The sequence below is a fragment of the Neovison vison genome, chromosome 10, assembly GCF_020171115.1.
Source record: "Neovison vison isolate M4711 chromosome 10, ASM_NN_V1, whole genome shotgun sequence".
Taxonomy (NCBI): Eukaryota; Metazoa; Chordata; class Mammalia; order Carnivora; family Mustelidae; genus Neogale; species Neogale vison.
Genome location: NC_058100.1, coordinates 52,414,811 through 52,442,262, shown reverse-complemented (window position 1 = coordinate 52,442,262; position 27,452 = coordinate 52,414,811). Strand labels below are relative to the sequence as shown.

The following is a 27,452-nucleotide window of genomic DNA, read 5'->3' as shown; positions in this document are numbered from 1 at the left end:
CGTTTCTATTGCTCATGGTTCTTTATTGTCAACAACTTTGTTAACTTCTTCAATGATTTTAGGAATTAAACATATCTATACCAGAACATAAATAATTATTAAAATATTTCACCATATACTCTGAGGTCAATGTCCCTTTGTTTCTCCCCAGCAGCATTCACAGCAACGCAGGTGTATCTCCCAGTATCACTGATTTGAGCGCTGGTCAGTGCTAGGATGCGGCCTCCAGACAGAACCTTTCGAGGACAGGAAAGGTAAATAGTCAACATGCCCCTCTGAGAAACATATGCATAAACAGCCTTTTTTCCTCCTATTTTCTGAGGTTTATCAATTGACATTTGCCTCCAGAAAGATTTCCACTTGGACATTTTATTTTTCCACTTGGATATTTTAAAGTGGGCAAGCATCATATAATCTACTTCTTAACCTCTCTTTGAAAGAAGACTGTGAAAAGGTAGAACCAAACTTGGTAATAACCACTGAAAACAAGTCCCTGTATACGAAATCAAGTGAAGGTCCAATTTCATCCATCCTTACTGCAGAGAGAGAAAAAGCCACCGGGGAGAAAGATGAGAAGAAGTGGGAATAAGAGCAGCTAACCTTCCGTCTAATTTTCTTGGAGAGGATAAATAAGTTATAATTAATAGCAAAGTAGCAACCAAGTAAATTAACTAGTCACATCAATGGCTCTTTAATCCCGTTGGTCTAGTTGTACTTCTAAAATACTGACATTAACCTTGGATCTCCATGGTCCCAAATTCTGCAAGCAGTGGATTTTTGAGAAGAACTAAGAAGAATGGTGGGAAAACTAAGTTCTCTATTTAGGCAAAATAAAATTTAGGTACACTTTAAATGAGATAGATGTGCTTCTATAATTTTAATTTTGAATCAATGTGAAGCACTTAAACTGCTTTCTCAGATTCAGATTTCATCTCTACAGTGTTGTGTTTCTAATTTTTCTTACTTTATTATTTTATGTTTTTGTTAAATTAAATATACCCTACATGGTTCTCTAATTCATGAATGTTTCCAAACATTTTAACACAAATTTTAGGAGGAAATTCCTGTTTTTGTTGTTGATGAACACTTCTTTGTGCAAGGTATCTTTAGTGCTGGTGGCAGGGAATGGGGATGGGAAGGAAGGTAGAAAGACAAGTGAACAGTCAAAATATAGTACCTACATATGAAACAAAAGAATTCTTAGATGTCTAAGCATTTAAAGAATTGTTTAGAAATCCCAACTGTGTGGCTATGGTAATTATGGAAGTAAATGTGTATGTTTTTGGAATAACATTTATCAATTCTTATGCTCTAAATCTTGTTAACAGCTTTCCCTGTTTGTACTTATTTAATAACTAGGTGGTAGATCGCCCTTAAGACATGACAGAGAGTACCTGTAACCCGTTAGCAAAACTAGAGACAGGGCTCCCGTCTTTCAGCCAGGTCAGACTTGGGGCAGGTGTTCCTCTGGCTTCACATTCTAATCTCACCAGGTTATTAACCACCACTGCCACCATGTTATTGCTGCCAGAAATTGATGGGGGCACTGAAAAGAAATAAAAAGGAAATAAAAGTAAGATATATTAATATCACAGGATATTTCATCTCAAAATAATGAAAAGAATGTACAATGTCTACCGTTGTGTTTCCACATGTGAGTTTTTCATGGTTTGGTTTGGTTTTGGTGAGTTCTTTCACATCACTTATTTGAGTTTCTAATCACAGCTCTTCCACTGTCAACATCTCCATTTTACAGATGAGGAAAAGGACGTTTTGCTACTTTGTTTGGGAAATCCAGTTTTTAATGCCAGAGCATGTTTTTATTTCTTGATTTTCAGATGTGTGTGTCTTTGGGTGTGTGCGTGCGTGTATCTTCCTCCACTGTATCCAAGACCACTATGTTGTCTTGAAAGCATTATTAGTGGTAATAACTTAAAATCTTTCTTTGATAAAAACCTATGATTTTGATAGATAATATTTACAAACAGGGTTATTGTCATTAACTGATGAGATCGTTGATGACTCAACAGTTCATCTAAAGTGAACTGAAGTTCAATTCAACAGCATGTGAAACTGGAGCATTTTAATAGGAGTCAGGAAATAAAAACAATCATCAGTTATAGAACACAGCACCTTTATAAAGATGACAAAACACACTATGTTAAATCTTCACACTGAAATTTTATAGAAGCACTGAATCATTTTGAATGCATTTTTACCCCAGGATGCATCTAGAAGTGCCACTAACCATGAACCTGCAGACTATAAAATAGCTCTGTCGCTCCGGCTGAGTTGATGGCTACACATTTATATATGCCAGCGTCAGAGATCTGCGCACTTTCGATATCAATGATCTGTCCTCTGTTCAAGAAAGTCACACCGCTGGAGCCTGAGAGTAGACGATTATCTTTGTACCATGTAATAGCTGTAAGGGGAAGAAGAAAGAAATGCATCTACTTACATCTTTTTTTTTTTTTAATCTTTTTTTTTTAATCTTTTTTTTTTTTAAGATTTTATTTATTTAGCAGAGAGAGATCACAGGTAGGCAGAGAGGCAGGTGGAGAGAGAGAAGGAAGCAGGTTCCCTGCCAAGCAGAGAGCCCAATGCAGGGCTCAATCCCAGGGCCCTGAGACCACAATCCGAGCCGAAGGCAGAGGTCCAACCCACTGAGCCACCCAGGCGCCCCTACGTCTTTTCTTTTAAAGCTAGATACCATCAAATTGCAATAAAAAGAACTGCCTTAGTCAAGCAGAGAATAACAATTATCATATGGTTTCAGTGACTTGTGGAACAAAAGGAATAACATGGAGGACATGAGGAGAAGGAAGGGGAAAATGAAGGGAAAAAATCAGAGAGGGAGGCGAACCACGAGAGACTATGGACTCTGGGAAACAAACTGTGGGTTTCAGAAGGGAAGGGGTTGGGGGATGGGGGAGGCCGGTGATGGGCATTAAAGAGGGCACGTAGTGCATGGAGCACTGGGTGTTATGCACAAACAATGAATCATGGAACACTACATCAAAAACTAATGATGTACTTTATGTTGACTAACATAACATAATAAAACAATTAAATTAAAAAAGGAAACATTAAGGAAGAAATACAAATAAGTTTAGGTTTATATAAAAATTATAAGCTTTCTTACCATTAAAGTTTATTCTAGCTTAGCTTGGTAATAATATTACAGCATTGTCTTACTATTATCTTACTAACAACCACAATAATAAACATTTAAAGTTTGTGTATACACACACAAAAAAAGAATTGCTTTATTCTTATGCTTATCATCCAAGTAGAGACAGTTGAAATATTTCTTTAGGATTAGTTTTTTTAATTTAATTTCTTTTCAGTGTAACAGAATTCATTGTTTATGCACCACACCCAGTGCTCCATGCAATACATGCCCTCTCCAATACCCACCACCAGGCTGCCCCACCCTCTCAACCCTCCCCTTTTCAAAACCCTCAGATTGTTTTTCAGAGTCCATAGTCTCTCATGGTTCATCTCCCCCTCCAATTTCCCTCAACTCCCTTCTCCTCTCCATCTCCCCATGTCCTCAGTGTTATTTGTTATGCTCCACAAATAAGTGAAACCATATGATAACTGACTCTCTCTGCTTGACTTATGTCACTCAGCATAATCTCTTCCAGTCCCGTCCATGTTGCTATAAAAATTGGGTATAAAAATTGGGTATTCAACCTTTCTGATAGAGGCGTAATACTCCATAGTCTTTAGGATTAGTTTTGAGGAGCAGGTAAGCCTAAGGGAAACATGAATAGCCAAGCCAATATAAGAGCCCTGAAAATGAAGTTATAAAGCAAGTATTTATCATATCATACTGAGAAATCAGTATTTCTCATTCTTTAAATGAGCTCTAAAATGTCAGTATTATTTGATAGCAAACTTTTAACCAATTCTATTTCTTTTTGTTGTATATATTCCTCTCATCTGTAAAAATTTTGTCTATGTATTTGATCAAAACCAAAGACCGTACACAATATTAGCCTTAAAAAATTGTATTGTTTTTGATTCATATTAATTATTTACCAGTGATGAGAATTACCGAAAAGAATCCTATTCTCATTAAATGATTGATTTACCAAAATAATCAACATGCACTAGAGAAAAACATGTTTTTCAACATAAATGTATAAAAAATTACCATTGTGGGTTTTGTGGCCACAGTAAGGGCAATAAAACAATTAGTTATTCACATATATCTACTTTGTTTAAAAGAGTAAATTATTTCATGCAGTTAGAAGCAATGAAAATTCAATAATTTCACCCACCTAATTATATCCTTCATGTCATTGCCTTACTCTTGGAATGTATTTTGTGATTTTTCCTTTATTAGTAATTACTATATTGTTTTCATAAAAAAGATTTAGTTCTTCCCAGAAATCTTAAAATGTCAATAAGTTAGGAGTCCACAAGTAAACCTACCAGGTAATGGATTTCCAGCTGCCTTACACTCCAGCTGAATGGGGTTGTTCAGCACCACGGTCTCATTCAATATCTTCCCTGCATCCTCCAAACTTGGCGGTTCTATAAGAAGCCCAAACATAATTAATTCACATAAGTAGGATATCTAAATGGAAACTATCTGCTCAGTGGAAATTATCGTTCCTTTCTGTCTTTCACATATATACACTGACATACTTGGAACAAAAGTATTCTATTAAGTAGAACTGAAGGACAGGGGCACCTGGGTGGCTCAGTCTGTTTGGTATCTGCATTTGGCTCAGGTCATGATCTGGGATTGAGCCCTGCAGCGGGCTTCTTGCTGAGCAGGGAGTCTGCTTCTCTCTCTCCCTTCTCTCCCCTTTTGCCCCTCTCCCCACTGCTCATTCTCTCTCTCACACATGAATTAAAAAAATAGAATAAATACATATAAATTTATCTTTAAAAAGATCTTAATAAGTTTTCAGGATCATTCTTCTTTTGTCCCCAGTAGGAACGTCCTCAGAATTATAGATTAGCAGGGCAGTAAAGATAGTTAAAGGACTGGGCGCCTGGGTGGCTCAGTGGGTTGGGCCGCTGCCTTCGGCTCGGGTCATGGTCTCAGAGTCCTGGGATCGAGTCCCACATCGGGCTCTCTGCTCAGCAGGGAGCCTGCTTCCCTCTCTCTCTCTCTGCCTGCCTCTCTGTCTACTTGTGATTTCTCTCTGTCAAATAAATAAATAAAATCTTTAAAAAAAAAAAGATAGTTAAAGGACTATTTTTTAATTCCAATTAATCTGATTGGTCTGATAATGAATTGCCTTTAACAAGAAGTAAGCTATTCCATCTGAACTCTTCAAGTAAAAGGGAAATCAGTATTTCTCAAAATATCTGACTTTACTTCAGATAGTACTATCTTAAACCATTTCAGAAAAATTAGAATTTTGGTTTTTGGTTTACTAGCAATTTTTGTCTTTTTATATAAAAGTTATAATTAAATCATTAGTAAAATAAAATAGAAAACTACATTTTAAACATCACAGATAATGCTACTCTATTATTTAATGTGCATATAATAAAGTAGGCATTAAGAAAGTCTGAGAGACATATGGGAATAAAAGGAATAACAACATAGAATAGCAATGTGCTATGTTTCTAACACTATCTCAAGGATTATAGGAAGGATGTCAGGATGAAAAACTCACAAGTAAACTAGAGGCCTTATCTTATTTTAAGAAGATGCTGTAGATATAAGTTAGTATCTGAAGTTTATAGAAAAACTACATTTTTTTTTTTAAGATTTTATTTGTTTATTTGACAGAGAGAGATCACGAGTAGGCAGAAAGGCAGGCAGAGAGAGAGAGGAGGAAGCAGGCTCCCTGCTGAGCAGAGAACCCGATGCGGGACTCGATCTCAGGACCCTGAGATCCTGACCTGAGCCGAAGGCAGCGGCTTAACCCACTGAGCCACCCAGGCGCCCCTAGAAAAACTACATTTTAAAGATTTGCTATATTAAACTCATTTAGTACACTGGAGACCTTTAACTCCACCCCATTTACAATCAAGCAATCCATCTAGTCATTAATCTAGTAAAAACAGAAGAGGAAAGGAGAAAAGACGAAGAAATAAAATCAACTACATAAATCAAGAGCATAAATGTGAATGAGCTTAGTTTTTTATTCAATAGACAAAGAGTTAACACATCTGTGGGTTAACACCTTTTTATTTTTAAAGATTTATTTATTTGAGAGATATAGAGAGTGTGGGGGAGAGGGTTGGAGGGAGAGAGAGAGAGAGAATCCAAAGAAGAACCCTGCTGAGCAAAACCCCGATGCAGGGTTCTATTCCTTGACACTGAGACCATGACCTGAACTGAAATCAAAGAGTCAGATGCTTAACTGACTAAGCCACCCAGGTGCCCCAACACTATTTTTTTTTTAAGATTTTATTTATTTATTTATTTATTTTGAGATAGAGAGAGAGAGTGAGAACGAGAACATGAGCCAGGAAAGAGAGGGAGAGGGAGAAGCAGGCTCCCTACTGAGCAGGGAGCCCAATGTGGGGCTCCATTCTAGGACCCTGGTATCATGACCTGAGCTGAAGGCAGACCCTTAACCGACTGAGCCACCCAGGTGCCCCCAACACTATTTTCTTTAATAAAAAATTCCAAGTTCATAAAGAGCAATAAAACTCACAAAATACTGACAATAAAGAGCTGGGAAAACATATGCTAGACAACAGGGTGACATCAATTTCTGACGAACTGATATACTGAGCAAAAATCATTAAACATGACAAAGCAACATGCTTTCTATTACTTAAAAGGTCACGATTCATAAGAATATGTTATAATGGCAATGCTTTATGCATTGAACAACAAAGCAGAAGTTGCTAAAGAGCAGGAAAATTTTGAAAAATCTGGAAGTAGTATATTTTAGTGCACCTTTCTCAGGAATTGATTATAGTAAAATAAAAATTAAGTTTTAAAGAATTTGAAAAATAAATTACCCATCCAGACTGTGCGTGCATATTTGTGTCTATGTATACTTGAAGTTAACAAAGAATACATGTTTTTTTCAAATGCTCATAGAATATTTTCATAACTTACTATGAGGCTGCAAAATCTCAAGAAATCATTTATAACCACAATTTAATAAGACTATAATAAAAATGAGTAGAAATCAAAAACAAACAAACAAAAAGCTCTTTACAAGGGGCAGACATTATTAAGGAGAAAATCAAGACAAAAGTTTAAAGAAAAAAATAAAATAGAATGAGACTGATTAAAATGAAAACATACAGTATGTCAACTTGCTATACAGTATAGTACTCAAAGGAAATTCTAGGGCCCTATTTAACATATTAAAAACTAAGAAAAATGGGAATAAGTGGTCTACACATTCAACTCAGAATCCAGAAAAAAACAATAAAATAAACCAAAAGAAGTCAGGGATAAAGAAATAATAAAAATTAAAGCAGAACACAATACCAAAGAAAACAAATAAGCAAAACGAACAACAAAAGGCAATGAAACTCAAAGCTGGTTTTCAACAAGTTAATAATAAAATCTGTCCTTGGGGTAAATGTCTTTGTGGTCAGATCTCTGTATGTATTTCTGGAGGTCATTCCTGAGGACAAAGCCTAGAACCTAATCCCCCTTTCTATCCATTTGCATTTAATTTGGTGTGTTAATCCTTCCTGCTTGAAATGCCTAGAATGTTTCTGTTTTCTGCACTGAATGGAGATGAATGATATGGTATTTAAACACAAAATACCTTTAAAAATGGCTATATGACTTTTCCAACTGAAAAGGAAAAATAATTAGTCCATGGCACATTCCTTCTAAACAGTTCTTTAAATACTCACTTGAAGCCTTCTGGACTGAAGTGATCACTGAAGGCTTTGACAGACTATGTAACTGCTATAATAAAACATTATGGTAAGAATAAGAAATGTAAGAGGTATGGAGTGGGTTGGCTATTTTTCCTCCCCTAGAGAACTTAAAGAAAAAAAAAAGATTAGACGTCGGCAAGAATGGCAGAGTAAGAACTCCAAAAATCCACTCCTCCGTAAAAGAAACAAGAACTCTGGAGAATTTGTGAAAATCAACTTTTTCAGAACTCTGGAAATTAACCAAAGACTTGCAACAATCCAAGAAGTGTTTATTCAAGAAAAACAACGAAATCTCATTAACAGCAGTGAGTTTTATGGCATTTTATCTCCCTCTATTCCCACCACTCTCTCCACAGATCAGGAGTAAACTTGAAAACAGATAGCGTAGCAACCACAGTGGAAAAAGCAGCATAGCAGATACTGAAAGAAGCAGAAAGGGTTTGGAGCTACCTAAGAGCATCATTCCTAGAAAACTGTCACTGTTTGACCTATCTGGCCCTTGCCTCAAAATCCACACTCAAAGGACTTCTCTTTATTTAATCAGATTCAGAGTTTGCTTAGTGCAAACAGCCTTTTCCCCAGGGGAATGTTAAAATCTGTAAAAACAGACTTCACAAAAATTGTTCAGAAAACTCATGATATTAGTTTCCTCTTGCTTTCACAACAAATTGCCTCAAACTTGACTGTTTAAACAATACAAATTTATTATCTTACAGTTCTATGGGTAAGAAGTCCAACACAGTCTCACTGGGTTAAAATAAATGTCTCAGCAGGGCTTAGTTCCTTTCTGTAGGCTGCAGAGGAGAATCTATTTACTTGCCTTTTCCAACTTACAGAGGTCACTTATAATCCTTAGCTGTGGCCTCCCTTCCTCTGTCTTCAAAACCAGCAATGGTAATGTGTGGAGGACTCATAAGATCGTTTCACATCCTATCACTCTGAAGTCCTGACTCCTCCTTCCACTTTTAATGTCCTTCTGATTACACTGGGTCTATCTGGATAATCATTGGTAATCTCCCTATTTTGAGGTCAGTTAATTAGCAATCTTAATTCCATCTGTATTCTTAATACCTCTTTGACATGTAATCTAACATATTCACAGTTCTAAGAGTAGGGTGTGAACATTTTGGAGACTAACAGTATTCTACCTACTCATTAAATAAATAAACAGAAGACAAAAACAAAACAAAAAAACCCCAGCAACAGCAGTTATAACTACCACAACAACTATGGAAAGAAAAGAATATGGTTTCCAAAATGGCCACATTATATTATTATTTTTTTAATTTTTATTTTTTAATTCTAGTATAGTTAAAGTGTAGTGCTACATTAGTTTCAGGTGTACAATATAGTGACTCAATAATTATATACATCAACAGTGGTCATCATGTTAAGTGTACTCTTTATCTCCTTCACCTAGTTCATCCATTGCCCTGACCACCTCCCTTCTGGTGGTAACCATCAGTTTGTTCTCCATAGCTAAGGATCAGTTTTTTGGTTTATCTCTTTTTCTTTGTTCTTTTATTTAAAAAATATTTTTTTTTAAAGATTTTATTTATTTATTTGACAGAGAGAAATCACAAGTAGGCAGAGGGGCAGGCAGAGAGAGAGGGAAGCAGGCTCCCTGCTGAGCAGAGAGCCCGATGCTGGACTCGATCCCAGGACTCTGAGATCATGACCTGAGCCGAAGGCAGCGGCTTAACCCACTGAGCCACCCAGGCGCCCCATATTTAAAAAATATTTTTAAAAGATTTTATTATTTATTTGACAGAGAGAGACACAGTGAGTGAGGGAACACAAGTGGGCAGGGTTGAGGGGAGAGGGAGACGCAGGCTTCCTGCTGAGTAGGGAGCCTGATGTAGGGCTCAATCCCAGACCCTGGGATCATGACCTGAGCTGAAGGCAGACATTTAATGACTGAGCCATCCAGGCACCCCTTTCTTTGTTCTTTTGTTTCTTAAATTCTACATATAAGTAAAAGCCTATCATATTTGTCTTTCTCTGACTGACTTATTTCACTTAGCATTATACTCTCTAGATGCAGGCATGTTGTTGCAAGTGGTAAGATTTCATTCTTTTTCACAGCTAAGTAATATTCCACTACAGCTGTCTCTCTACCATCCATCTATCTATCTTACAATACCACATTTTCCTTATCTATTAATCTACTGATGAAAACTTGGGTTGCTTCCATAATTTGGCTATTGTAAGTAATGCTACAATAAATACAGGGGTGCATATATCTTTTTAAATTAGTGTTTTTGTATTCTTTTTTTAAAAGATTTGCTTGCTTATTTGACAGAGAAAGATACAGTGAGAGAGGGAACACAAGCAGAAGGAGTGGGAGAGGGAGAAGCAGGCTTCTCACTGAGCAGGGAGCCTGGTGTGGGGCTTGATCCCAAGAGCCTGGGATCATGACCTGAGCTGAAGGCAGATGCTTAATGACTGAGCCACCCAGTCCTCCCTGTGTTTTTGCATTCTTTGGGTAAATACCCAACAGTGGAATTATTGGATCATAGGTAATTCTATTTTTACTTTTTTGAGGAACCTATGTACTGTTTTCCACAGTGGTTACACTAGTTTGCATTCCCACCAATGGTGCACAAGTGTTCCTTTCTCCCAACATCTTTGTCAATTCTTGTTGTTTCTTGTGTTGTGTTTTAACTATTATGACAGGTGTGAGGTGATATCTCATTGAAGTTTTGATTTGCATTCCTCTGATGATTCTTGATGTTGAGCATCATTGCAAGCCATATTATATTATTTAAAATGTCTACTTTTTAACAAAGGTTAGGAGACATGCAAAGAAATAAGAAAGCATGGTCCATGCACAGGAAAAGAAGAAGTCAAGAGAAAATGTCCACAAGGAAGCCCAGATATTGAACTTATTAAACAATGACTTTAAATCAGCTATTTTAAGGGATGCCTAGGTGTCTCAGTCAGTTAAGTGTCCAACTCTTGATTTCAGCTCAGGTCATGATCTCAAGGTCATGATATTGAGTCCCGTGTCAGGCTTTGTGCTGGGTATGGAGTCTGCTTGAGATATTCTCTGTCTCTTCCCCTCGGCCTCAAATAAATAAATAAATAAATAAAAATTTAAAAATTCATCAGGTATTTTATTACATTCCAAGAGTTAAAAGAAACAATTATTTAAAGATCTAAAGGAAAGTAGGAGAATGATGTTTCACTAAATAGAGAGAATTGATCAAGAACTGGAAATTATAGAGAGGAAACAAATAGAAAGTCTAAAATTTTAAAGTGAAATATTTGAGTTGGAAGAAGAAAGAATCAGTAATTGAAAGGTTAATTGAAATGATCCAAGTTTAGGAGCAGAAAGAAAAAAGAACAAAGAAAAATTAACAGAGCAGAGACTCTGAGGCCTGTGAGACACCATCAAGCATTATGCATAATGAAAGTTCCAAAGGGGAGGAGAGAAAGAAAAGCGTAGAGAGAATACTTGAAGATATATGGTTGAAAGCTTCCCCAATATTAATGAAAACATTAATGCACACATTTAAGAAGTTTAACAAACTCTAAATTGGGTAAACTCAAAGAAACCCACACCTATATATATTATGATAAAGAGAAAATCTTAAAAGCAGCAAGGTAGAGAAGTGACTTATCATGTACAGGAATCCTCAATAAGTCTATCAGCTGATTATTCATCAAAAAAACATTGATGCCACAAGGCATTGGGAGACTTATTAAGATTGCTGAAAAGAAAAAGACTATCAGCAAAGAATTCTATCTCTACCAAAACTATCCTTTTGAAGGAGAAATTAAAACATTCATGGAGAAAACAACAACAACAACAACAAAACAAAACAAAACAAAAAAACCCAGAAAATTCACTGCTAGTCCCCAGCCTTACAAGAAATACTAAAGGTCCTTCAGGTTGCAAAGAAATAGTAACTCTAATACACATGAAGAAATAAAGAGCACTAGTAGAAGTAACTAATAGTAAAGATAGTAAAACTATATTTCAAGCATAACTTTTGTCTCCTCTCTGATTTAAAAGACAATAGCATAAATCAGTAATTGCAAGTCCATACTGATGGAATCATGATGAATAAAGGTGCAATTTGTATGGTAATAATAAGACAAATGAGGGAAAATGGAAGAGAGTATAAAAGAACAAAGCTCTTTATACTACTGAAATTAAATTATTAATCCATAATATATTATTAAGATGCTAATTGTTATCCTCAAGGCAACTACAAAAAATAAACTAAAAAAATATAGTAAAAGAAACAAGATAAACAAAATGATACACAAGAGATTAGTTATTTAATATAAAAAAGCAGTAATGGAGAAACAAAAACTCAATGACATAATACATATAAAAATAGTATGGTATACCATAAAACTATCATGTCCGTAATTACATTAAGTGTAAATGAATTAAACACTTCTCAAATGCACAGACTAGCAGAAGAGATTTTAAAAATAAAAAATAAAAACATGACCCAATTAAATGTTGTCTATAAAAGACACACTTCAGAATCAAAGATGCAAGTAGGTTGAAAGTAAAGATTATAAAAAGATATACCATACAATAATAACCAAACAAAAATCACAGAGGCTACACCAATATGGAACAAAATAGACTTTAAAACAAAAATTACTAGCAAAAAAGTAGGACAATTTTAAATGATACTGTGAACACATAAAAGATATAACAACTATAATCATGCATTTACATAATAACTGAGTCTCAAGATAACATGGAATAAAAACTGACACAATCAAAAGGAGAAACAGATAAATCAACAATAATAGTTGAAGACACCAATATTCCAGTTTCAATGGGTAGGACAACTAAATAGAAAATCAGTGAGAAAACAGAAGATTTGAACAACAGTATAAACCACATGTACACATAGAACACTCTCTCCAGCAACAGCAGAATACACATTCTTCTCAAATGTTACATTCTCTAGTACAGACTATAAGTTAGGCATAAAACAAGTCCCAATACATTTAAAAGGATTAAAACCACACAGAGTATGTTCTCTAACCACAATGGAATAAAATTATGACTCAATAACAAGAGAAGATTTGGGGAATTCACAAATATATGGAAATTAAGTAACACACTCTTAAGTAATGAAGTGGTCAAAGAAATCATATGAAATCTTAGATAATACTCTAAGATAAATTTAAATAAAAAGACAACATACCAAAACTTATGGGATACACATAAAACAATGATTAGAATAAAATGTGTAGTTATAAACAACTATATCAAAAACAAATCTCAAATCAATAATCTAACATTCTACCTCAAGAAGCCAGAAAAAAGATGAGTAAAGTAAATCCAAGACAATTAGAAGGAAGGAAATAATAAACATGAGAGCATAAATAAATTAAACAGACAATAGAAAAATGAAAGAGCAAATCAATAAGACCAAAACCTGATATTTTGAAAAGATCAACAAAATGGACAAAATTTTAGATAAACTGACCAAGACAAAAGAGAGAAGACTAAATTACTACAATTAGAAATGAAAGAAGGGTCATGGAATAAAAACTCATCATTACTATAGTCATTACTGGTCATTATTATTATTACTAAGGTCATTACTATGGACCTTACAGAATTAAAAAGGACTATGAGGGAATTATAAAAAAAAGTGTGTGCCAATAAATTAGATAATCCAGATGAAACAGATGATTTCTAGAAAGTCACCAATTACTGAAACTGACTCAGGAAAAAATAGAAAATCTGAATAGATAAATAAAAATATAAAAATTAGGTCAGTAATAAAAACATCCCATAAAGAAAATCCCAGGCTCAAATGGCTTTACTGGGAATTCTACAAAACATTTAAGAAAAATGAATGTGAATCCTTCACAAACCTCTCAAAATAAAGCAGAGGGAAGACTTTTCAAACCATTCTAAGAGGCTAGTTTTACCATGATAATAAAAACAGACAGAGTCAATGTAAGCACCCAATAGTCCAATATCCCTTATGAAGACAGACACAAAAATAATCAAGAAAATACTAATAAGATGAATCCAGCAACACAGAAAACAAATTAAGCACCATGACCAAGAGGGTCTAATCCTAGGAAGGCAGGGTTGGTTTAACATATGAAAATCAATTAGTATAATCAAGACAGTGTAGTACTCAAAAATTAACTTGAAATGGATGAAAGCCTTAAATATAAGACCTGAAACCACAAAACTCCTAGAAGAAAACATAGGAGGAAAGTTAGTTAACATTAATTTTAGCACTGATTTCTGGGATATGACACCAAAGGCACAAACAACAAAAGCAAAATAAACAGGTGGGACTACAGCAAACTAAAAACTGTACAGCGAAGAAAACAATTGACAAAATGAAATGAAAATGTACTAAATGGAAGAAAAGTTTGCAAACCATATATCTGAAATACAAAAGAAACTTATAAACTCAATAGTAAAAAAAACAAATAGATTAAATAATGGGCAAAGGATATGAATAGGCATTTTTCCAAAAAAGACTAAGAAGTGACCAACAGATTCATGAAAATGTGCTCAACATCACTTGTCATCAGAGAAAGGCAAATCAAACCCACAATAAGATACCATCTCACATGTGTTTGAATGATTATTATAAAAAGCACAAGAGACAATGAGTGTCGGTGAGGATGTAGAGAAAAAGGAACTCTTGTACACTGTTAGTGGGAATGTAAATTGCTATTGCCATTGTGGAGGCTCTTCAAAAAATGACAAATAGAACTTCCATATGATCCAGAAATCCCACTTCTGGGCATATAGTTGAAGGAAATGAAATAGTATCTCAGAGACATATCTACTGCCATGTTCATTAGAGCATTAGTCACAATAGCCAAGATATGGAAACAATCTAAGTGTTCAACAAAAGATGAATGGATAAAGATGATGTCATATACATATACATATGTATATGTATATATGTATATATATATATTATTTCCTTCTAGCATTTAAAAGAATCATCTTGCAGTTTTGAATTTCAATGAGCACTGTTTGAAACAGAAACATTAGTAAGGTAACAAGATCTTATGGTAACAATAAAGTCTGCATACTCCAAGCAAGAGGTTGGATTATATTCAATTTGTTGGGTTTTTTCCTCCATTCTCCTTCTTCCAAAAGCTGCATGAGCATTACCATCCCAAAACCACAATACCTGCTCTGAACATATCATGGGCAAGACTTTACCTATGACTTTAATTACTCACAGGTGTGTTGACTTTTTCATATCCTGGTTAAATTCAATTGAATACATAACTGATCTAAAAGTGAGTTAATCCCACCCAACCACCAAAATTATGATATAATGGGAAATAAATTTATTTATACTAAGACAATACTAGAATTCTGAATTTATCCATTAAAAAAAGAAAAAGGAAAAAAAAATTCCCCACAACATTCTCAAGTCTCCTTTAGGTCACAAGTGAGCTATTAAGCAAAACACAGAAACGATAGAAGAACATTTCTTAAGTGGGTGTTAGCAGATGTTGGCCAAGCAAATACTTCAGAATAATAAAATTAAATTAAGGGGTGCTCTACTAATGTTTTCACCAGACGACTAATACAGACCCAATATGGTTCCTGGCCAACAGTAAAGCTACCAGAACTTCAGATACATTTTGAGAATGCTGGTGCTGTGAGAAGGGCCAAACCCAAATATCCATTTGGCCAAAACAGGTGTTAGCCTACCATTTACAGATGATAACTAGAAACCAGGCACCAGGCTAAGTTTATAAGCTTGTAAGCACATGTAGTCTTTCATTCAATCCTCACAACAACCTTCCAATTATATTATCATTATCCTTCCCATTTTACAGATGAAAAAACAGATTTAAAAAGTTAGTATCTAAGCCTATTGTCCTCATGTTTTACTTGGCAGGATAGGGACACAAATTCAAAGCCCATGCTTTTAACCACAACATGCCACTTCTGGGTGTTTCACCTTGGTTACTTTTTCCTAGGATATAATTAAGTGCAGATGTAATGAATGCTTGAGACATTAAACTCCAAGTAATCATCTGTTTGTGGAAACATCTGTCTCACTTGGCAAATATCCGAGGTTTAGATAAAATTTCATAGTTTGGTCTAGAGAATTAGAACTTTCAGAATTATGAAACTTTGATGATCAAAAAGGACCACCTACTGAGAGTCTCTGCCTTCTAGAATGGACTGAACTTCCCCTAAGAAACCTAGGGGATCATAAGAATGTTCCTCTCCTCATGATTATGACTTAGTCTTCTATGTTTTCCAGGAGAAAATCCACCCTTACTTAGCCTTTTGAAAACACTTTTTTTTAGTGCTTGCAAAGAATGGAAGCATCTACAATCTTTTTTATAAAAAAGGAAAATAGTAAACGATTGGAAAGTTGAATTTCTTAGGATTGAATACAGTTGGATGCCAATTATAGTAAATGCTCATTTGCTAAATGTGTTAACCCATCAGTAAACACTGAGTTTCTTTTCCTCAGAAAGCAACTAAAGATTGGTTAAATAAATTATTTTTTAAAAAATAAATTAAATGATAGTTGCTTCTCTATAGATACTTCAATGTCCCTCTTTTTTTTTTTACTTTTTTTTCCTTTGACTTTTTTTTTCTCAATTTATTTATTTTCAGAAAAACATTATTCATTATTTTTTCACCACACCCAGTGCTCCATGCAAGCCATGCCCTCTATAATACCCACCACCTGGTACCCCAACCTCCCACCCCCCCCCCCCGCCATTTCAAACCCCTCAGATTGTTTTTCAGAGTCCATAGTCTCTCATGTTCACCTCCCCTTCCAATTTACCCAAATTCCCTACTCCTCTCTAACGCCCCTTATCCTCCATGCTATTTGTTATGCTCCACAAATAAGTGAATATCCCTCTTAATATACAGCACCAGGAATGGATACAACACTTCAGAAGAACTCAGAGAGCAAGAGTATAACAGGGCTAACTCCTTTCTTATTGTTTATACTGTAATATGACTGACTTTTAAGGTTACTTAGCTTTATTATGAAATTGAATGATTGTATCTATAGTAATTGCAGAACGCCATTGATATCTCTAGTATTGCAATGTGTGGTGTCTTTAAGCCACTCTGCTCCAAACCTGTTCTTATGTAGTGTTTTACATGATTAACTTGTCATTTTAACTTCTGAAATCTTTTTGAAATCTATGGTCAACTAATCCTTTAGAAATTTCTACACTTTTTGCTAACTTCTCCAATTCACACTGAAGTTATTAATATAAGTATTGAAGGGGACAGAATCAAGTTGGGAGCCATTTACATCCAATGTGACATCAGGTATCAGGAGTGCCAAGGTGATATGTCAGCTTTCTGCCCAGATTCCTGTACAGTGGTCAATAACTTCCCTTCAGGTTGATCATAATTAGTATTATATTAGAAGTTCACTTCATCATTTAGTCTCCTTTCAGATTGGTGACCTGTTACCTGAACAAGTCAAGGTCATATTAGTAAAACATTTTCAGGTACTATAACGTATCTTACCTCTATTTCATTTGCGATTTGTATCAAGAAGGTTGTTTTATATTCTCCATCCAATATGGTAGCACGTAATAAATCCTTACAGTGACTAACCTTCTGTTTCTTTTCACATTACTTCAGATGTCTTCTGGCTTGTTGCCCCTCTCTCTGATGATTTTCTGTATAGGTGTGTACCCTAATCGCAATCCTTGATAACATATATTTTGTTACCATATTCAGATTGTAGGTTAATTGACTTATGTTTTCTTAGGTATTGACTCTGGGAGGTTTTTTTTGTTTGTTTATTTCTGTTGTTGCTTTGTTTTTGATGGAATCCTTAATTTCTTTCATGAACTCTGGTTTTCAATCATTTTTGACTACATTAATAAGTCTCTAAGCCAGTTCTTAAAGTCTGGGCCAATGTTTCTCTGAGTAATGACATACAGACCACTTGCATCATAAAGCTGTTTTAGGAGATCTGGAACTGGGCCCAGGAAGCTGTATTTTTAACATGTAATACATGCGATTTTTATGAACACTGAAGTTTGGTTTGTCCCAGCTCTAGAGATACATACTCTGTCCTTCAATATACAGTCTTCATTTAATATTTTAATCCAGTCTTGATACCACTGGAGACAGTAAAAGTGGGAGATATTTTACATCTAACACCTCAAAACCCCAAAGCACTCTGTAAGTCAGATACCCAGAGAAATTAAATGGTTGACTAAAGGTTACATAGATCATGGTTAGCATAGAATTTAAACCACAATTGGTCTACTCTGGGGCCTGAGATGATGGCAGCACATCATGTTATCCCACGTGACTGTTTCCTTTTAGCCAACAATGGAGACTAGATAAGGACTGAAATTATTTTAAGGGAAAAGATAAATAGCCTGTACAATGATGAGAAAAGGAGCCTTTGGGTAGGAAAATGGGGAAAGGAGAGTAAGCCCCCCCGCAGAACACTCTTAGATGGAAGTGGAAATCTCAGTATGTGCTGGAGACAGCTGCCAGAAAACACTAGGGAGAGACAGAAGGCCTTATGAGGAACAAGGTAAATTCAAAGTAACTTAAGGGAAAGCAGGGTCAATTTCAATTAAGCTGATTTCAAGATAGTTATAATCAGATATTGGCCTTTAAGTCAATTAGTAAATGAAAAAGTAAAAGTCCTCTTAAGGAACATGCTTTGTGTGTATGACATCCATAAATTAGGTGTTCATATTTGGGGAAAGGGGGAAAACACATTGTTTTATTAAAAACATTTAGGGAACTGATGATCTGAATCTTTAAACTCATTGATTTAAATAAAATAAAATACATAAAGAAGTAAATGAGAAGAATTTAATGTCCAATTAACATTTTTTCATTCACTTACGGTTTACTTTTTCATTTTTTGAAGATATTTAAGATTTAAGATTAATACTTTTTAAGATTTTTCATTTTTTAAGATTTTTAAAGATTTGATTGCCTACTGATAATGTAACTGGAATCAAGCTAGATCCTAGAGCATCTTTTTAGGTTAAATAATTCAGTAAATGTAAAGTGAATATATGAATAAATGAATGAAGAATAAATGAAGTGAATGAATAAAGGATTTAACAAGCAATCACAAGGATTAGAGAAAATGAAAAGGTATACATGGGAATCTTGGATAGCCTTCTTTAATCAGGAAAGTCCAAGCCTACAATTCATGACCCTTTTCTAATGAGACTCCAGAGATCTGAAGTCTCACATTCAAGGTCAAATCATCTTTTAAGTTTATTATGAAGCTGTAATATTCATGAGATAGTCCACGGCCACCCAGACTTTTTGTTAAAGTACATGAGAGAAGATCTTGAGTCAAGAATAGCTTCTAGTTACAAAATCCCCCTTTAAAGTACATGAGAGAAGATCTTGAGTTAAGGATAGCTTCTACTTATCAAAATCCCTCATACAACCAGCAGAGAAAATCACAGAAAATTCTAAGGAACAATCCTGCAACTCTCTCTTCACAACAAAAATTTCCTGTACAAAGTTATTAGTCAACAGAATTAAAATAATTAAAAACATAGGGTAGTATGTTTATTTATTTATGAGCTCTAGCGAATCCTATTTGGCAACCTGGCGATCTTAACAGATATCTTGACAAACTGCTATCTTAATATGAGCAATTATAATTACAACAGTGATTTTAAAAAAAACTATTTTTTTCACACAGATGAAAATAAACACTTGTTTCTTTCACAGTGTAATTCAATAAAAACGACCCATCATGTTAAAAAAAAATAGAAATGTTCTTTTGTTAAGATGGGAATGACATTACCATGCACATGTAGCTGGAGGTGCTGCTGTGTTTCCCCAGCTGCGTTGGTCGCCACACATGTGTATCTGCCAGCATCTTCCATCAGGGCTTTGGCAATTTGTAAAACTCGACCAGAAGACTGGATCTAACGGGGAGCAGAAAGCATGGCAGCACTTTGTACTTTACACTGGACTTGAAAGCATTTGCTGAGATAGACAAATTCATTTAAATTTATGCTATTTAATTAGCCGATCTTAAGTATCTCTTGATAGATTAGAACCAGATCACTTCATTGTACCAAAAAAAAAAAAAAAAAAGACTGATTTGATTGAAAATTTTTTCTTATTCATTGGAACACAAAATAAAGTAACCTAAGGCCAGACTGCTGGTACAGTCATAAAACTTCACTGAACAAAAGACTTTAGCACTGAACCATGAGGTATGTGATGAAAATTTAAGCTACTTAAAAAAAAAATACAGTCACATTTATGTAACACTTCATAAATACTTTTAAGACAACAATCTTTTTTGATTAAATGGTCATGGGGGCCAGAAAAACAATAGAAATTATAAAATATGAGTAATGGTAGTGCAGATAAATTTCTTCCTGATTGTTTTTCCTCATTTCTCTCTTAAACCTATTGGAACTAGCCTTCACCATTTTGGAACTAGTGATTCAGTGGTTATTCTTTGAAACTGATTATTCAGAGGTTTTCAATAGCTTCTAATCAAAACATCCAGCAGCTTATGTAGTAAGCTCAACTTCTCTTTCACCATCTACAGCATTTGGCATTACTGACCCCCTACTCCTGAACCACTCTACTCTCTGTATCTGTGTTGAAGATACAAAAATGTCCTCCATTTTCAATCTCTGACTTTCTTTCTTTTTTTTTTTTAATAAGGTCAAATCATATTAAACTGCCATGATTCAACCTTTATTTTATTTTATTTTTTAAAGATTTCACCTATCTATTTGACAGACAGAGATCACAAGGAGGCAGAGAGAGAGAGGAAGGGAATCAGGCTCCCCGCTGAGCAGAGAGCCCAATGCGGGGCTCGATCCCAGCACCCTGGGATCACAACCCGAGCCGAAGGCAGAGGCTCAACCCACTGAGCCACCCAGGTGCCCCACAATCTCTTTCTTAGGAGACCACAGAATCTGCTTCCTCTTCCCATCCCTTAAGCATAAAGCTCAGCTTTCTGATAGTTTTTATCCAAATTCATGGCTTCAGTGAAGAATCTTGTGCAGACTCTGAAATTTATAGTACTGGCCTCAATTCCTCTCCTAACTGCCACACTTGCTGTTCCAGCTAATCTGCTGGATGCGTTAGCACATGAAATTTAACACATCCAAAACAAGGCTTTTAACTGTTGCCTTCTATCTCCAGACCTACTTTCATTGCATGTTTCCAACATTGTTTAAGAGCACAACTATTCTCCAAGTCATCTTGATTTCAGAGCTCACTCTGACTCTCCTATTAGTTACACTACTCTAAGTTTTTTAGACTCTCTACTTTCCATTCTCACAACCACTGTGGGATTATAATAGTTTCTTAATTTATATTCCAGTGTCTCCAACCTCCCCAAATGTTAATCTATCTTATATACCATTGCCAGAGTAATTTGTCTAAAATGCAAATTTGATCCTTTTACCAGTTCCCCTTCAAAGCTCACTCATAGCTCCCCACTTTACCCAGAATGAAAGCTGAACTCAGCATAGTCCTCCAGGCTTGCCACATTCTGACCCCAAATGATCTGCTCTCCATACTAACCTCCCACTTGACCTATTCTCCAGCCACAGTGTACTAAACTCATTAAGCAGCACATTCATACATTAATATTCACTTCTAGACTTCTGCACATGGCCTTTAAATGCCATAATTTTTTAAGACTCTGGATGAAGTCGGTTCTCTCTTCTATTTTTTCTCACTCTTTACTCTTCCCTTAGATTAACTCGTTCATGTCTATGCTTTCAAATATCACTATGTGTCAGTATCTCCAGCCAGAACTCTCCTTTGAGCACCAGGAGCATATAACCCATGATCTACCTGACCTCCACTTTATTTCAAAGTCCACTTAACCTCTCAAACTCTAAAACTTAAATCCATTTTTTTTGCCTCTAAATGAGTTGTCCTCTAAATTCTCCTGTCTCACCGAATGACATCCTAAGATACACATCTGTATAGGTTAGATTCCCCAAGTTTTCCTTGATATTTCCTGCTCCCTCAACTTTCATATGCAACTTATCACTGAGTTCTAATGATTGAAACAATAATTCTCAAATATATCCATATGTCCTCATCTTCATGGCTGGAATGTGAGTTCAAATTTCAATATCCTCTCTCTTCTAGATGAGTAAGTCCTAACGGATTCTCACATATCTACTCTTTATATTTTTAAATTTATTTTTGGAGGTAAAATTGGCATATATTGTATTAGTTTCAAGTGTACAACTTAATTTGATATTCGTACACACTGCAAAGTGATCATCACAAGTCTAGTCTTCAAAGTTAACACATTTTTTTTCTTGTGATGAGAACTTAGAAGACTTACTCACCTGTTAACTTTCAAGTATGCAGTATAGTATTATTGAGTATAGTTACTTTGTTGTAATTATATCCCCATGAATTATTTACTTAGTAAAATAAGTTTGTACCTTTTGACCATCTTCACCTATTTTGCCCACCTCTCAACTCCCTTCTCCTCTGGTAATCACCAGTCTGTTCTATGTGTATCCATGAGTTTTGTTTCTTTTATTTTTTAGATTCCATATATAAGTGAAATCACATGGTATTTATCTTTCTCTGTCTGACATATCAATTAGCATAATCCCTTAAGTTTTATCCTTGTCATCACAAGTGGTGAGACTTCATTCTTTTATTGTAATGACTGAATAGTATTCTCGTGTGTGTGTGTGTGTGTGTGTGTGTGTGTGTGTGTGTGTTTGTGTGTGTGTGTGATATCTTTATCCGTTCATCTACTGATGAACACTTTGGTTGTTTGCAAGTCCTATTATAAGTAATGCTGCAATGAGCATGTGGATGCATATGTCTTTTTGAGTTAGGGTTTTCATATTCTTTGGATAAATACCCAGAAATGGAATTGCTGAATCAAATGGTGACTCTGATTTTTATTTTTTGAGGACTCTCCATACTGTTTTCCATAGTGGCTGCACTATGTAAATTCCCACCAACAGCACACCAAGGTTCCCTTTTCCCCACATCCTTACCAACACTTATTTCTTGTCTCTCTGATAACAGTCTTCAAACAGGTGGATGTGGTGCCTCGTGGCTTTAATATGCATTTCCCTGATAATTACTGATATAAAACACTTGTCCATGTGCCTGTTGTACATTATTTGACTTTGGAAAATGTCTAGTTATATCTTGTGCCCATTTTTTAATCATATTGCTCATGGTTTTACTATTAAGTTGAGCTCTTTTCATACTTTTGATATTAATCTCTTATCAGATATATGATTTACAATTTTTCCTTCATTTAATAGGTTGCCTCTTTATTTTGTTGGTGGTTTCCTTTCCTGTGCAGAAGCTTTTTGGATTGATGTAGTCCCACTTGTTTATTTTTGCCTTTGTTGTCTTTGATTTGGGAGTCAGATCTAAAAATTCAATGCCAAGACTGTTTTCAGGAAGCTTATTACCTATATTTTCTTATTACCTATATTTTCTTAAATATTTTCTACCTATATTTTTGTAGTTTCAGGTTCTACATTCAAGTCTCTAATCCATTTGAGCTGATTTTTACGTAGCATTTAAGATAGCATTGTGGTTTCATTCTTTTGCCTGTGACTGTCCAATATGTGCAACATCATTTATTGAAGAGTATCATTTTCCCATTGTGTATTCTTGACTTCTTTGTCATAAATTAACCAACCAATATATGTCTAGGGTTATTTCTGGGCTCTCTATTCTGTTCCATAGATCTATGTATCTGTTTTTATGCAAATACCAAACTGTTTTTGATTACTACAGCTTTGTCATACAGTCTGAAAACAGCATGATGCCTCCAGATTTGTTTTTCTTTCTCAAGATCACTTTTGCTACTTGAGGACTTTTGTGGTTCCATACAAATTTTAGGATTGTTCATTCTACTTCTGTGGAAAATGCCACTAGAATTTTGATAGGAATTGCACCAAATCTGTAGATTTCTTTAGGTGATAGGAACATTAGAACAAGATTAATTCTTCCAATCCATTGTCATGGGATAACGTTCCATTTATTTGTGTCTTCTTCAAATACTTTCATCACAGTCTTATATTTTCTAGTGCACAGGACTTTCACTTTTACCTCCTTGGTTAAATTTCTTTTTATTCTTTTTCATGCAATTTTAAATGGACTATTTTCTTAATTTCTCTTTCTGATAGCTTATTAATGTATAGAAATGAAACCACTTTTTGTATATTGATTTTGTACCTCGCAACTTTGCTGACTTCATTTATTCTAACACTCTTTTGGTGAAGTCTGCAAGATTTTTTTAATACATACTTTTCAATTTGGATGACTTTTATTTCTTTTTCTTGCCTAATTGCTCTTGATAAGACTTCTAATACTATGTTCAATAGAAGTGGTGAGAGTGGGAATACTTGTCTTGAACTTGATCTTAGCGTAAAAACTTTCAGTTTTTCACCACTGAATATGATATTAGCTGAGGGCCTGTTATATATGGCCTTACTTATGGTGAGCTATGTTTCCTCTATACCCACTTTGTTGAGGGTTTTTACCATAAATGGATGTTGACTTTTGTCAAACGCTTTTTCTATTGAGATGATCATGTAATTTTTATCCTTCATTTCATTAGTGTGGTGTATTACGTTGGTTGACTTGTGAATGTTGAAACATACTTAAATCCCTGGAGTAAATTCCATTTAATCATAGAGGATGATCATTTTTATGTTGATAGCAACTTCAGTTTGGATGCATTCTAAAACTCCATATTTTTAGTCCCCCACAATATTTTATTTTTGATGTCATATTTTACATTCTTTTATTTTATATCACCCAAAACTGTTTATTGTGGTTATAGTTTATTTTACTGTTTTTGATTTTTATCTTCATACTGGCTTTATAAATAATTAACCCACTACCTTTACTATATATTTACCTTTACTGATAACATTTTTACTTTCATATGTTTTCTTGTTACAAGTTAATGTTTTTTGGTTTTTTTTTTTTCAGCTTAAGCAGTCCCTTTAAGATTTCTCGTAGGGACAGTTTAGTGATGATGAATTCTTTTACCTTTCACTTCTCTAAAAATCTCTTTATTCTCCTTCAGTTGAATAATAACCTTGCTGGGTAGTGTATTCTTGGTTGGAAGTTTTTTTCCCTTTCAGCACTTCAAATATATCATGCTATTCCTTTCTGGCTTTCAAGATTTTTACTGAAAAATCAGCTGACAGTCTTATGGGGGCAGGGTTCCTTTGCACCTAACAGATGGCTTTTCTCTTCTGCTTTTATGATTTTCTTATCTTTAACTTTTTACATTTTAATTATAATGTCACTTCCTGTGGATCTCTTTGGATTTGTCTTATTTAGAATTCTCTGTGATTCCTAGACCTGGATATCTGTTTCCTTTCCCAGTTTAGGGAGGTTTACAGCCATTATTTCTTGAAATGTGTTTTCTGCCCCTTTTTCTCTCTCTTCCACTTCTGGAATCCATATAATGTGAATGTAATTCCAGTTCACGTTGCCCCACAGGTCCCTTAAGCTATCTTCATTAAAAAAAAAAAAAATTTTTTTTTTTCTTTTTGCTGCTGTGTTTGAGTGAGTTCCACTGCTGTTTTCCAGGTCACCAATCTGTCCTTCTGCTTCATCTCACCAGCTGTTGAACTGCCTAGTGTATTTTTCAGTTTAATTATTGTATCTTCAGCTCTGTGACTTCTGCTTGGTACTTTCTTATATTTTCTATCTTTTGTTGCAGTTCTCATTATGTTCACACGTTCTTTTCCTGAGTTTAGTGAGCATCTTTATGATCATTACTTTGAACTCTTTATCAGGTAGATTACTTATTTCCATTTCGTGAAGGTCATTTTCTGAGGTTTTGTTCTGTTTTTCCATTTGAAACATACTCCTGTTTCCTCATTTTGCTTGAGTCTCTAAGTATTAGGCAAAATCGCTATTCCCAGTCTTAAAGGAGTGGCCTTGTGTAGATTAACCTCATTGCTCAACCCTGCCCTAGCTCTTGGTTGTCTTTTAGACTTTGTGACTGCCTAAGTAGCCTGATTTATTCTTGATAGGTTCCAGTTACTCAAGGTATTCCAAGACCTATCAGTGTTCCAAAGAAAGGGATCTCAGTCAGCTCCTGGTTTCATGCTGCCTAGAAGACAGATCCCTAGGCAGCACTTTTAAAGTACACAACTATACAAAGTCCCATAGGACTGCATTGTAAACCCTGCTGCCCTTCAGACCAGGGGATCTGGAGGTGTCCCCTCGGTGACAGTTGCAAAAATGAGGTATACTGTCAGCCCTCGGTGGCTGTATACAAAAATGTGTATGCCCCTTGCTGGGAAGTACCAGTGAGCTAGCAAGGCCAAGGGGGACACAAAGGTGGTGTTTCCCTGCATTTTCTCCCTGAGAGTGCCTTCATAGCCTTTACATATGTGGCAAACCTGAAGTCTGTCTCTCATGTTGAAGTTCCAGGACAAGTGGATGGGCCTTTTTCACCACCAGGTGTGTTCCAGTTTATTGTGTGCAATGCATTGGGTGTGGTAGCTTCCCAAGAATGGCTTTTCTGATTATTGTTACTGTTCCATAGGGCCCTGCAACACAAGCCCCTCGGACCACTGGGTCCAGGCATTCAAGGGGTGTCCTTCGTGTGGGCCATGCTTGCCTGTCAGCTTTAATGAGGCAGTGGGAGAGTACTTGGGGTGAGGCATGCCTGCAGCTTTAGCAAGGCAGGTGAAGAATGCTGGGAGACAGAGCACCACCCTCCCCATCTCCACTTTAGCAATAGTCCCTATTGGTCCCTGTCCTTCTGGCAGATGCTTTAAAATTAACAAATGAATCTCCTTCACATATAGTCTAGTCTAGGCACTTTTCAAATTTTTGCACTAGGCCGCAGAGTAAGTAAGTCTGCATGTGAGTCATTTAAAAGTAGTATCTCAGATCATGACAGTCCTTTGGGTCTCTTGGATGTAAGCTCCATTGGTTTCCAAAGCCAGACATTTTATGGCTTGTCTCTCCAGTACAGGTCCCAAGGGTTGTAATGCCTGACAGAGGGCGTGAACCCCATGCTCCTCAGGGAGAAGCTGCAGACTTGTGAGATCCCTCCCTATAGCGAGTTGGTATGGTATGGTTTTTAGCAAGATTGTTTCTCTGCCTCTTCTCTCCATCTTGATGTTGCCCTTTTATCCTTTGTTGTGGAAGAACAGTTCGGCTAGTTTTCAAATCTTTTTCAGAGGGAACTGTTCCGTACATGGCAGTAGATTTGGTGTGACTGTGGGAGGAGGTGAGTATAGAATCTCCTTACAGTACTGTTTTGGACCATCCCCGCCCATATATCTACTTTAAATGTCTTCATTACTTTATTGGGGCCAGTAACTATCTAAAATGAAAATCTGATTATGTCACTACTCTCTTAAAGCTCTTCAAAGATCTCCCATTGGTTTAAAGTAAAAATAAAACCATTATTATTACTTAAATGTCTTCTACTCCCTTGTCTCCTCTAACACCACCTCATCCTGCTCAGTCCAGTGGCTTCCTGTCAGGTCCTCCGGAAGTATCATGCTCCGTTACTTTAAGCTGTTTGCCCACACAGATCTCTGGAATACCCTACTCTGTTTTCTTCCATTAATTCGCTTGTTTAACTCCTATGTATTCTTCAGAGATCTGCTCAAAGGCTTTCTCTATGAATTACCTA

The 27,452-nt window shown here is 35.5% G+C and overlaps 1 protein-coding gene across 2 annotated transcripts in view; it reads right to left on the bottom strand.

Moving 5' to 3' along the window:
* Window positions 1-27,452, bottom strand: part of HMCN1 (hemicentin 1) — a 470,681-nt gene that overhangs the window by 157,129 nt on the left and 286,100 nt on the right. For both annotated transcript variants that reach the window (XM_044267297.1, XM_044267296.1), the window contains 5 exons: window positions 19,602-19,725; window positions 4,444-4,545; window positions 2,249-2,425; window positions 1,395-1,546; window positions 113-236 (listed from right to left, as the gene is read on the bottom strand). In XM_044267297.1, the coding sequence (XP_044123232.1) occupies window positions 113-236; window positions 1,395-1,546; window positions 2,249-2,425; window positions 4,444-4,545; window positions 19,602-19,725 (679 nt within the window). The remainder of the gene's footprint in view (window positions 1-112; window positions 237-1,394; window positions 1,547-2,248; window positions 2,426-4,443; window positions 4,546-19,601; window positions 19,726-27,452) is intronic.